General features: G+C 32.0%; 1 protein-coding gene across 4 annotated transcripts in view; it reads left to right on the top strand.

The window, feature by feature from the left end:
- Positions 1-13,943, top strand: part of LOC130451853 (cytokine receptor-like) — a 38,463-nt gene that overhangs the window by 5,997 nt on the left and 18,523 nt on the right. For 2 of the 4 annotated variants that reach the window (XM_056791170.1, XM_056791169.1), the window contains exons 4-6: positions 1,627-1,774; positions 7,087-7,210; positions 10,106-10,168. In XM_056791170.1, coding sequence (XP_056647148.1) covers positions 1,627-1,774; positions 7,087-7,210; positions 10,106-10,168 — 335 coding nt within the window. The remainder of the gene's footprint in view (positions 1-1,626; positions 1,775-7,086; positions 7,211-10,105; positions 10,169-13,943) is intronic. The other 2 variants (XM_056791171.1, XM_056791172.1) reach the window with 1 other exon arrangement.

The following is a 13,943-nucleotide window of genomic DNA, read 5'->3' as shown; positions in this document are numbered from 1 at the left end:
GTACATTGATGACATAGTAGCGTTTGCAGAAGCGATGAAATATGTGAAACTATAAATAATTATTTAAAATTTGTCTTTAACTGTCTTGTAGTTAATAAACTGATATTGATAAAAAATGACTATTGGTAACTATTAAGGTAGCATCTCTAAAAGTATGAATAGGAAACAAGTAGACCATCAGTATTTGGGATTCATTTTCGATAATTTATAAGAAGGAATAAACAAATATATAATTGAACGAAATAAAACATATTTAATTTTTGAAATTTGTTTCATGGTTAATACATTTATACTAAGCATTATTCAACGGTTGTATTTGCTATGGAAATACTTCTAACTTGACACATATGTTTAATCTTTAGTCACTGTTTTATGAATACGAAGAGTTAAGATCTGAGTATGAATCGTTACAAGACATGATGATGCTTATTCCAATAAATTATTTAAACACAGGTGATAATAACAGCTGCACAAATGTCTACCAAGAACATAGTTTAAAAATAGGTACAAAAAATAAGATTATGATAAAAGAAATAACTACTTGTGTAAAAACTATTAAAAATCTTCAATTCAAAGGACTTTCTTTTTATAAGAGTTACTATTTTTAGCCTTGATAAAAATCAAATAAAAGATCGAAACGTTGGCATTTTAAAAAACACTTGGACAGTTTTATTTTGAGCCCTTAACACCATTTGAAATTACTTGTGGGATATTTTATGCCCTTCGAAATCGCTTTAGCTTTTTTAGTGTAACTTGCATTGGTTCACTGTGTTTTGACGACCCCTATTGGTGAAGCAGTGCAAGTTACACAAAGTAAAACCCTAAAGCAATTTCGAAGAGCATGAAATATCCCACAAGGTCCATCGAACTGATTTGCATTGTTATGAAAAGTATTAGAAATTTGAAAAAAAATGTTTTTACATGCATTTTAAATAGTAAAACTTTATATTTGAATTGTAGGTACTCAAAATGTATATTAAGAGCTTACTTTTTGTGAGATTTTTTTTTCTCTATATGTAGATTAATATTTTGCTTGTGCACCAAAAAAAAATTCTGTTATTGTACTTGTCCCACTTCCAAAGTGCTGCAGTTCTTCTAGATACCTGAGCCTTTTGCTAAAAAGGGCAGGACATTTGTAAAGTAGATGCTAGAATCTACTGCTGTTGTCATCTTCCATACCTATTTCTTAAGGTCATACTTGATAGGGCATTAACTTACTTAGACCTTTAACGATACAGTTTCTGCATTTAGAATACCAATGTTTACTAATTTTTTTTTGAATATGCTTCAACTTTAGAGATCATTAGATCATTCATATTCAAATATATCTAAGAAATTTGATATATTGAGATGAACAATAAACAATTTGTTTATCGCATCATTTATTTTTGCCGTGTCTCATGTTTTTATGACTTTTTGTCACTTCTCAGATGTTTTATTCTTGTAGAACTTAAAGAAAAATATATAATAGATTGTTTTCTAAAAATGAACAGACCAATTACCTAATAATAATTTCAGTACACTAGCAGTTATTGCAGTAACTTTGTTTATTGTAACAATCATGTAATCTATGACTAAGTTTGTTGATGTGTATTTTTTTTTTCATTGTTTGTTTTTATATTTAAGGCGGAAAAGGTTGAAATTATAAATGAAACTAGTATTCGTCTTTATATTGAAAAGCCTGATTTGGCTGAAAGAGATGTAATTTTCTGCCATTTCAATGATTCTGTTCCGAAACAGTATTCAGTGTGTACGAATGTTGTGGCAGTTGGAGGTTAGTTGAAACTTTATCATTATTGTAGGCAAATAAAATCCAAAGTAGCAATTTCCAAAGGGGGAAATAGAAGAGTTAAGACAGATTTTTTATTTCATAAATTGTTAGTAAAATATGTTCCCAAAATTTGAAATGAAAATACCGATTCATTCAATTGTTCGTAGCCTTCTTTTTGAAAATGATCTGATTTAATTCAAACTGAGCTGATGTTATCAAATCACCTGATATGGTGAGTCAAATGAAATGACAATTCATTGTATTTTAACCTGTCAATACAAAATAACTTCTAACCACGATTCTAATCAAAAAACAAGTAAATCTAACCTCAAACTTTTCAGTCATCTGTCAAATAAGCTAAACTAAGATATTTCCGTAAAACAAAGTTTGGTGTTGAATTGGGAGAGGGACGTTAATATCTGGATTCATCTGATTTGGGTGAAATTAAATGGGGCGTTGATTTAAATGAGCTACAGTTAAATGAACTCGAATTATTTGAGATTTCATGCAAAAGAAACACTACTGTTATAAGCTATTGAAGTGGGTAGGACAAGAGCGCCCCACGGGTATTAATTTTTCAAAAGCGTTGTTCTTAAAACGCTAGTTTCAAACGTTTTTAACCAATAGTTTTAAAAAAATGTCATTTTTTTCTCTATAGAATTGCGCTCTATATGTGACTCAAATTAGATTATATTTTTTCAAAAAAGTTGTGAAAAATTGCAAAAATTAGGCTTTTTGTTTTGAACCCTATGAAAAATTAAAATTTCAATTTTTTCGACTTCATTCAGGTTCATTTAGTAAAGAAACATAAATTAGTAATTAAATTATAAAAAGTAAATTTTAACCTAGTTTGAGGTGTGCATATTTTTGATCAGCGAATAGCCAGTAGTTCCTGGAGGCCAGATCTGGACTATACGGTGGATAAGAAAGCAATTCGTTCAACTTAATCATCGTTGCCATTAAGTTGTGACTCGGTGCATTATCTTGGTAGAACTATGGTTTTTTTTAAGTCATATGATGCCGTTTTTCCTTGATTTTTACATTCAAACGATCCAACAACTCTAAATAGTATTCTCTATTGATTGTTTCTCCCTGTGTTTGATTGATTGTGAGGAATCTACTTTGAAAAATGTCAAACGGCCCTGCAGAATTGTGAATACACTGCTTTCTAATAAATATCTTTACAGCCTCAAATATTCTTCTTCTTCCTCTTTCGATAGGACCAGTTCCTGTTCAATCCTGTACGTTTGGCCCCCTTCTTGGATCTTCCTGGGAAACTGAACTCCAGGTCTCGTAGCACCTCTTTCATGGTCTGCCTACAGGTCTGCGTGTGTTCGGTCTCTGAGTTTTAGCCCATCTGTCTTCTGGCATTCTTGCTACGTGATCCCTCCAGAATCTTTTTCGTGCCCTGACCCATCTCACCACATCCCTGAGGGTGACTCCCTTGGTGGTTCGCAATATTTTCATCATTATTCTTTTTGTTATTGATGTCTCGGCTCTGATTTCTGGACCTCAGATATCTCACGCAATTTCAATTGACGATTAGATATAATTAGATAATATATTAGATATTAATATAATGTTCTAAGAAATATTCCCAAAGTTTCAATAAATTATATGCATTTTTTATGTAAAAAATTCATTAAAACCGTTAAGACAGACCTGTCTTAACCTTATTGCCCTCATTGAAAATATTTGTATACTAAAAATAATTTTTAATACGAAATGAAAATAATTATTCAAATTTTGAGATTTAGAGAATGAGAATTATTAGTTATTATATGATCTGATTGTTTCAATGATTATAAAATTAGTTCTCTAGAAGGGTTAAATAATTTTAGAGATTTTCTTGTCAGGTTTTGATTAGATGACTTCTACACTATCACTACAGCAACAGTCACAGTGTCACTGTTTTGTTTCCGACTCGAAGGACCAGGCAGGGTAATTGTGATTGTTCTATTGGTAGTAGCGTATTCAGTTGCTATTAATAAATACCCAATAACAAGTTGAATTTTGTCAAATATGATATTTTTCCTCAAAATTTGTTGATAATTATTTTCATTTTATGAAAAAAATAATGTATCCACGAATACGTGGCATAATTTCCCATGGGAAGCGCCCATTATAATTTTCATATATTTAAATAAAACTGCTTTACCAGAAATAAACCAGATGTGTATTGACCCAGGAACTAAGAAATACACATACTTAAAAACCAAACTGGTGTTTGGATATGTACTATACAGTTTTAGTGAGACGTTTTTAGAATCGTAATGCGGAATGGTTCTTAGAAAATTTTATATTTTTTTTTCTAAATCACGCCAATGCCTATATATCATTCTTACATTTAAAAACAAGTACTTTGGGTTGGTGTTACGAATACAGTATTGTGATATGCTTGGAATACTAAGTAGCTTCATTGTCCCATCTCTACTTCATGAATAATTTGTAAATATACTTTTTTGAATAGTAAAACGTGCAACGGTATAAAAAAACCCTTTTAATTGCCGTTGTTTATTAATAGAAGCAGATTAATTGATTCATTTGTTCCGCTTTTATACACTCATAAAAATAAACACTAAAAATTTATTAGTATCATCAATAGTAATATCACTATCCACTTATTTCATAACAAAATTGAGTTGATTGAAAACACTACGAGTTTTGTTGTGTATAGGGTTTCATAGTTCACAGATAATTGTGGACAACCAAGGGGCCGTTGAGCACATAAGGCCCACATCAGATAGGCCCGTCGTGCTTCATTTGACGTTACCAAAGGCTGATGTCCTTTGAGAAGCCGATCAGGCGGTTTGGTTCACTCCCTTTGATGTCATTAGGCAAGTTGTGAGTGTTTAAACCGCGCTCGTGTGAGTACAGATGACATGGTTTACGGTTTCGTCTTCCTCCATGCACCAACGGCTCTCCGGATCACCCGTGATGCCCATGGTGTGAAGATTTCGCTCATGTTTAGTTGTTTGGGGAGAGACGAGCGGGGTGTATCCATCTCTGCTGAGATCGCCTTGCGAGTAAATCGTTAAGAGATAGCAACGCTTTTATTATATGGGGTTTGAGCTGGAACTTCCATGTCCAATAAGTTCCATGGCTTGTTTACTAACACTACTTTGTACCATTTACTATCATTAAGTCTAATTTGCCATCATTTTCCACATTAGTTTTCGATATAATTTGGCAGAATAAATTTCAGGTTTTTAAAAATTTTGATTAAGATATTTAGTATTTCCGAGTTTTTATTACCAAATTTATTAAAAATTTTAAAATGAAAAAATCTGCTTTGTTATATTTCCAAGCTAGTTATACGAGGTCTGGCTATTGAATAACGAGACTGCACGTTCCAAAACACATTTCCCTCCCTATTATAGTATTTGTACAGTAGCGGTTTGAAACGAACGTGTTTCTCGTAGAGCTACGTATCAATCTCAAATTTCTCGTTAAATTGAAAAAAACTCCGACTGAGTGCTATACATTGTTACAAGAGGCCTATGAGGACAATTCTCTATCTCGTGCGCGTGTTTTTGAGTCGTGTAAGCGCTTTAGTGAGGGCCGAGAGAGCACTGAAGATGACCAACGCTCAGGTCGCCCTATGACTGTTTTAACTCCGGAAACAGTCACCAAAATCAAGCAAATTGTGCGTGCAGATGATTGCCGAGGCTGTAAACTTCGATAAAGAAACGGTTAGAAAAATTTTACACGAGGAATTACACATGACAAAAGTCTGTGCGAAGTTGGTGTCAAAAAATCTGACTCCTCACAAAAAGCTCTTGCTTCAACGGGTCTGCTCAGATTTCCTTGAAAGATTAGAAAAAGATCTGCTATGAAAGGGACCCGATTTGAGTCGATGGAAGCGGTAAAGCAAAAAACGGCCGAGCTCATAAGGACCTTGACCCTAGAAGACTTCCAGCACTGCTTCAATCAATGGAAAATACGTATGGAAACTTGTGTGGCGAGGGGAGGGTAGTATTGCAGTTATATGGAAATATATATTTTGGAATCTCTTCGACGTGCCTACGTTTCACTGTAAATACTTATTTCTATATTAATCTCAAGTTTAGTAAAAGAACTAAACTTTCTTTTTTCGGATAAAACTTGTTAACAATTTCCTCTTATTACCACAAGCCCCTTTCGTCTCTTTGGACATTGTATCTTTGACATATTTCTCTGGTAATAACCAAAATAGTTTGGCAGTCCTAAATTTTCTCTATATTAGTATGCTTTTGTTGTTTGTATAAATTTCATCAATATTTTCGTTGATATCTTGTTTGACCAAAGATAATGTACAAATATCGATAATAAGTACTTTGTCAAAATTTTGATATGATTATTTGTGTAGAAGCAATCAACCTCTCCAGACGTCAAGTAACATGATTCTACATTCTACATGATTCTAGGACTATTGAGTTCTGGTTCTACTACTTTGGTCATTTATAGTAGTAGTCCTTTCTTCTTTCCTATTCCACCAATTGTTCTCGAAACGCCGTTTAATTGAGCAAAGAAGGGCTAAGAAAAGTTACTGGTATGCTTACTGTACACTGTTCGGTGAACTACTGTCGGAAAACTCCCGACAACTCTTGTTGTTTCTGTAAGAAACTAAAGGATACCGTCGAACACATCCTTTGTGAGTTCGAGGTAATCCGTAGACAAAGACTACAGTTCTTACATTCAAGCTTTTAAAGCCAGAAGGGGTAAACTGTATAGCCCCCAGACCGGTAGCTTACTTTGCAAAGTCGTTGCTACCTAACTGGAAAACAATGCGAGGTGCACAATAAATCAATAGGCCAAATGAAGAGTTAAATTCACGACATTACGCCCTAGCTCATCTGATCTAATCTAGTGGTAGGTTCTAAGGCAATTATTTGTCTTTGTTGAACTGCTCTGTATCTTAGTTTAGAGTGATTGTTCCAATACGAAGTAATTGAGGGTTCTAATGCTATATTTCTCTATGTATATAGAGCTCCTTCCAAGTTTAAGTACTCTTCATAAATAGTGGAAAGATAAAAATGAATTTTCTGTTAGTTTAGCTTCCAAAATTGAAAAATAAGATAAGCATATTTGTATCTTTATCCATATAGCATTCTGGCAATAAAAGAAACAAAGACATGAAGGTTAGTTCCATAGATAAACTATCAAATGTCTTTTCAAGTTAATTTTTACTAACATGAAGGTGATCCTTGAGATGGCGCCACTTAAAAGTTTTTCTTGTGTAGTTTGTCTAAGAGTTAGTTACATATATCAAAACTGGAAATAGCTACTTGGAAAAATAATCAAAAATTGGTCATGTTTAACAATGTCATTTTCAGTACCACCTCAAAAAGTCACAGATTTTTCATGTATGGCAATAAACTTTGAAAAACTTATTTGTACGTGGACGGCTCCAGAAAATTACGTGAGAACTCAATACGAGGTTCGGTACAAATTCAAATCGTAAGTATTACACAATATTTTCAATTTTTTTTTTATAAAATAGTTTGAAGTTATTTAATTATGATATTGGAACATTGGTTGAACTACATTTTCAATCCAACTTGGAGTGATTACACGCCAGTAAACGTTTGTTTTATTACTCCCTCAGTGGAGTTGTTTAAAAATTTATAGTACGGGAGCCCAAAACCAAAACAGCATTGAACAATTTTGTATATGAAAATTTATAGGTGATCCTGGTAAAACTTGAAATTGGTTATAAAATACATTATTATATGATCTAGGAATCTGTGTACAAAGTTTTAGTCGTTGGTTCTCGGACTACTTATTACTTTCACTTTAGTAGAAGAATTGAATAATTAATATTACGTCAGAACCAGAAAAATAATTCTCATTTTTGGAGTTTCACAGAAATATTAGCTAATAATCGAAATGAAATTTCTAGAAATTTTATCAATAAACAGTTTGTTTACTTGAAATTGCGACATCCATGATTTTATTTTCAGCATAGAAATATTATTTTCTATTTTTTATCAATCCATAATTGCTGTGAATCAAGTTTTTCACTTGTTTACTTTACTAGTTTTTTAACTAGAAACATAAAATTCTGTAATTTTCGTGTACCATTTGTGTTATATTATACGGGGGTGAAATTAAGATCCTTTCCTTTATTTCATTTCAAACTTTTTTTTCCAAAATGAACTTTTATGAAATAAAATTATAACAACCTCTGGTTGGTCCTTTGCGAGTGCACGAATATTACAGAAATTACTGAAATTCTAGAAGAAAAAAAAATAAAAACTGAAGTCACCGTCTTTTATGGGTGATAACTCGGAAAGGAGTGGGTTGTGGAAAATTTTTTATAGGAAAGACCCATCGTAATTTCATACGAGTAATCACCTGAATTTTGTGGCATGTATTTAAAAACATCCTGTATATCCAATGAGGACTTTGATTCTCTTTTCATCGCCTGTTTCTTCTTTCTTTATCTTTCTTCTCTTTAAACATGTGAAAATTGACGTTTCGACCGATTTAGGTTTTTGTTAAAACAGTTTCCAATAAGAACAGACCTAAAATCAAGATAATTTAGCCGAAAAAAAAATAAATAAAAAGGTTTAAAAAAAATGAAACTAAAGAAATCAACATTTTTATTTTCTGCAATTTCATTATATTTATATTCTTCTTCTAAAGGTGTGAAATATAAAGGTTGTTTTTTGTGAATCGTATACGAATCATATTTTGTACACACATGGTATTCAAAGTATTTGAAATTTATAGAACATATTGTATATTAGGTTCATATTGTACAGTATAAGTTCAAGCTTTTTGAAACCAGAAGAGGTAAGTCGCATAGCCCCCAAACAAGAAGCTCATTTTGCAAAGTCGTTGCTACCTGACAGGTCAAAAGTGTTGGGTACACAATAGATCAAAAGGTCAAAGTGTCGGCGAGGTAGATTTATGGCCTTTACTCCCCACCTCATCTAATCAACCAAAATAAAAAAAATAATTTCAAATTTTTGAATGAAAATACACATTAGATATACGGGGTGATTAATTAGTGCGATAAAGTTCAGTGCCTACTTTGATATGTAAATTTGAAAATTATTTACAGAATGCTGTGCTATATCAAAATATTTCCAAGTGAAACACCTAATATTTCATGGCATATTTGGAATAAGCTTGACTTCCACCATGTATACTATCGTGACGTATTCTACGGGGTATTTAAACATTAAACATCGTAACAATTTCAATACCCTGTAGAAGGTGAGAAAAATTCAAAAATGAACATTTGTCGCTACCAAAACATTTGAATAGTAGTAAAAATTATGGAAAACTCCTATTTCCTTAATATTCGTTGTATTAATAGAGTATTAATAGAGAGTGAAACAAAATAATAATACATTCTGTTTTTTTTTTTTCAAATGAATCGCACTGTACTTTATGTAAGTATCGAAAAGTACTACTTTTTTATCAAACATTCCCTTTACCTAAAATTATCTTCCTATATCTAATCATTTAACAAATAATTGTGAGTTGTCAAAAACTAATATTTGACATTGACGTGACATGACATGACAAAAGGTTATAGGGAATTGTTGATAAAAAATAAATATGTTGGTAGTACTTTTCGATGTATATAATCGGTTTTACATTCTAATAGGAATGGTACTGGTCAATCAAGAGCTCTTTGGTGGTGGTGAGTCAATCCACGTTCTATTATTATTTTTTTTTTTCATTAAACTAAATTTCCTGGTATGTTTTGCCTTCTTCATTTAATTTTCTCTCATTCTAGGTATTACTCCACTACCGACGGACGACTCCCTTTCGTTCAGATCATTTATTACTTGACTTTCCAACTGGCTTCGTCGGGGTTTTCATTCTGTTATTCTTTCAACTTCACTTTTATGTTTAATTCATTTTATGTGTCTTTTAAATCCAGTGTTCATAACTTTTTTAGTTCATATATTCTTCGTATCATTTTTCTTTCGAAAGTTATTCGGTTTTTATTAAATTCATCGTTTCTTTAACATAGGTTACTGTTGGCCTTATTGCTGTCCTATAAATTTTCATTGGTAAAAAGTGGAGATGATGAGTCCACGTGGACTGACCGTTTGTTAGATATTTACTGAATTGTTCTGTCTTCTGCAATTGATATTGGAAGAACTATACTGAACTTTATCGCACTAATCAACCACCCTGTATGTATAACGAAACTAAAATATATTATCAATAAGTATCATTATTGTTGCATGCTATAAAATTAAATATAGGTTTCCATAAATAGTTGGCTCATTATCTGTTTTTTTTTATATAATTGAATACATATTTTTTAAACAGTTTTTTTATCGAAGTTTTTGTTTAACTTTTAATTAATTAATCTTTGTTGACCTCAAGAAACCATACAACAGATCATAACAAGAACAATCTGCAGAGGCACCATCACAAAAAAAAATCTGCGTGAGTAAAATAAAAAAAAATAATTGTTTTTGTGTTGTAAAACCTGCTTTGAAACGGAGGCTAATATATTTGCTGGCAATCATTTTATTTGAGACATAAGAGGCTTCTGCGTTTTTGTGAGATATCGTTCGGGAAGTAGAGCCGTTTGTTTGTGTTTTATACAAAGTACTTTCAATACGAAAACCAAGCAGTCTAAATAAATTTTGAATACGAGATATTTATAGAAAAGAAAAAAAACGTTTCAGTTTATTCAAATAATAATAATTAAAGTACCAAATTGAGTGATAAGTAAATTAATTTGGCAAATTACATACAGGGTATAATAAAAAGATAAACACAAATTAAATCACTATAATCTGATGAAAAGGGATTGAAAAGGCAGTCGTCCTACATCTTACAATTTATTTTAATAGTTGAATTGAGTTTGATTATGTGAGCAAAAGGGTCAAACAAAAAATGGGGGGACTAGATTTTTTTTAATAAAAAATCATATTAAATCACTTTTCATGTATTTGCAATTCGATATTCAAATTTTTTCAAAAAAACTATTAAAAATTATATGATTTTAAGTGGGATCTACTCTATTTTTGGTAATAAAAAATGATTTTCAAAAATTTTTTTTTATTTTGTTTATTTTTTGATGACAAAAATGAGATCTTAGTTAGAAAATCAGGGCTGGAGTTCCAAAAACGGAAACCCGCCGATTGACTTCAAGTTTTTACCATATAGAGGGCAAAAAAATTGTAAATGTAATCATTTTTTTGTAGTTTTAAACCCATAAAATATATGAATTGAAATTGATGATATCCCACTTCTCTCTTTGTCATACCCCTATTAGTGTCCTTTTCATCATAAAAAATTAGTTATTCGCATTTGAACAATGATAAAAAATTATTGTTTTTAGACAAAGACACACATGAAGGTAGCAAAAAACAAAAGCCACTTATTTATTATTTCAATCATCATTTCAATTAAATATTTACGTGTTAACCTAACTTTATACTTATGTCATTTATCAATTACTATCGTTACGTTACACCACGTATTTTTAGCTACTGATATTTTGTGCCTATATTTAGATTTTTTATGACACAGAAAACTCCGCAAATTCCTTTATCCAGTTCTATCTTTGCATTATCTTTCCGATTTCTTTACACAAGAGAGGGAGAGAGAGAGAGAGAGAGAGAGAAGCTTTATTGTCCAAAAATTGTTACAATATGTAGACAAAAGCTTGTAAAAACTAAACTGACATAAAAATAATAAAGATTCATATGCCCTGAAATTATTGCGAAATGCGGGAAAATATGATATCGATTTAATTTCAATTGGCAAGTGATTGTGCATTTTTTTGTTTTTTTGAGCCCTCAACTAATTTTGAACGTGGAATAGGTAGGTAAAGGTCGTGATCCGCGTTCCTAAGTGGATAGCCGTGCAACGAAATTGGAGAAGCATACTTACGAATTGAGCCCTGCTGTTTAGTTCGAGTAAATATCAGCTCTCTTTTGTAGTTTGAAGATTCGCTCAAAGTAGATGAAAGAATTTGCGGAGTTTTTTTGTGTTATAAAAAATTTAAATAAAGGCACAAAATATCGGTAGCTGAAAATACGTGGTGTGGTTAAGAAAAAAATTTTTTTCCATCCCCTATCCTTGAGAAACACTATAATCCTTTTAGGTACAGTCATCTAGTGTGTGGTAGAGTATCTGGTGAAAATTTGAAGCCAATCGGTGGGTTCCCGTTTACGGGAAAACCAGAATTACAACACTTTTTTGATCGATAAAAAAATCATAAATTTTTCTGTTTTTTCCGAAGAATGTCATTTTTTCTGAATGTTAATATAAAAACGAATAATTTGAGAAAAAAAAACATTTTATTTCATAATTCAAAGGATTTTTAATAATTTTCCAGTGAAACACTAACGTTATTATGTAACGTTGTGTGAATAATTTATTTAGCGTAAAAAATTTCTTTGAAAAAACATTAATTTAAACTTAAACTCAATATTATTAATAATTTGTAAAAATTGTTTGTGCTATGATATTCAATTGTTATTTTTTCAATTATCCGTTTTTGCATGTAATTTACGCCAAAAAATTCTCTTAAAAAAAATCAAGTACAGTTTTCGGAGATATATAACGGGGAATTTATGGTTTTTGGATATTTTATTGTCCAAATAAGTGTTGAGATTTTTGTTTAAAATGCTTCGAAAAAATTAACAAAATGGAATAAATTATTTAAAACATTAATTCTATATTATACCTAACCAAAAATATGGTGGACCCCACCTAACCAAACATTTATAAAAATTGACTGCTCAACTGTATCAAGTTACGAACATTTTTTAAATTTTTTGACGATTTTTTCAACATTTTTACAAAAGTTTCGATATTTGTGTTTCTTTAAAGTAAATATTTTACAATATTTCACTGTCTTTAAATTTCAACTAAATTAAAGAAAAAACTCATAATGGAAATTTTTCAATATGCTGCACGACTAAGCAATAATTCATTACAAATATCTAATTTTTTTTCTGTGTCCCGTTCCTTGTATTCTGAATGTTTGAGATATTTTGAAAAAAGTGATTTTTGGGGTAGTTTTTAATAATTTTCTACACCCTAAATGGAATAAAATATAAATCCTTATATTGAAATATGTAGGCTTGCCTCGGAAGACAGCTTGAATGTTCATTAAAGTTCGAAATTGCCTCCTTTAATATCGATAGTAACGACAACACTTTAGTCAATACATTAATGATAATGGGCCGTGTCAGTTTTTGTTTTACTAAAAACTCTGAAATCAAAATTTAATTGGACTGTCTAGTTTGTTCAATGACATCTGCGTTCATTACAAAATGTTGGGTTATGTTATTTAATAGTAAAAACACTGGTCAACAAAACAATAAAAGATTTCGTTGCTTCAGAAAATTTTGGCCATCCAAAAAAAGTTTCACTCCAGTATCAGAAAATATACTGCATCCAATAGTTCATAGGGGTGGGGGGCCGTGAAGCCGTTGAGCAGATAAGCCAGTCGTACCCCCACTTGAAACCTTTGATCTCATTAGGCAGGTTGTGGGGTTTGCCCAGGTGTTTAAACCGCGCTCGTGTTAGTGCAGGGCACTCACATATAACGTGGTCTGCAGTTTCGTCCTCCTCCATGGGCCAGTGGCACTCCGGATTATCCGTGATGCCGATGGTGACCACTAGTCTGATTTAGCGCCTAATTAGCTTGAGCAGTTGTTTGGTGAGGGACGAGCGGGGTCCGTCTATATGGGCCTTCGCTTCTCTCATACCAAGCGTCTCCGTCCATCTCTGTCGAGCCCAAATTGCGATAAGTATGTTGAGAAACGTGATGACGGCGCTTTTAGCCACACCAAGAGTGGTTTCTGGGCCAATTGGTGCGTTCGCAGATCCCAGTCTGGTGAGTGAGTCCGCTTCTTTGTTACCCGAGTGACCGGGCATCCAAACGAGCTGGATCTTGCAGCCATCACTTACCAGATTTTAAAGGACTCTCTTACACTCCAGCACTAGCCTAGAACATACCTAGAGCTTGTATGGCAGCTCTGCTCTCTAAGTAGATCGATATTACTGTGTGGCGTCGATTGTGCATCTAAAATTAGGAATAATAAAACACTTTGTTAAATTTCTTAACCGTGAAAGTGATGCTTTTCAATATCTTGAAAATAAGTTTCCAAAAATGACAGAGGGAAAATTAAAAGAAGGAATTTTCATGGGGGTTCAAGTACGAAAGTTGATAAACGACAATACTGAACAATGAATT

This window comes from Diorhabda sublineata, chromosome X, assembly GCF_026230105.1.
Source record: "Diorhabda sublineata isolate icDioSubl1.1 chromosome X, icDioSubl1.1, whole genome shotgun sequence".
NCBI classification, from domain to species: domain Eukaryota; kingdom Metazoa; phylum Arthropoda; class Insecta; order Coleoptera; family Chrysomelidae; genus Diorhabda; species Diorhabda sublineata.
This window is presented reverse-complemented; position numbering and strand designations above follow the sequence as displayed.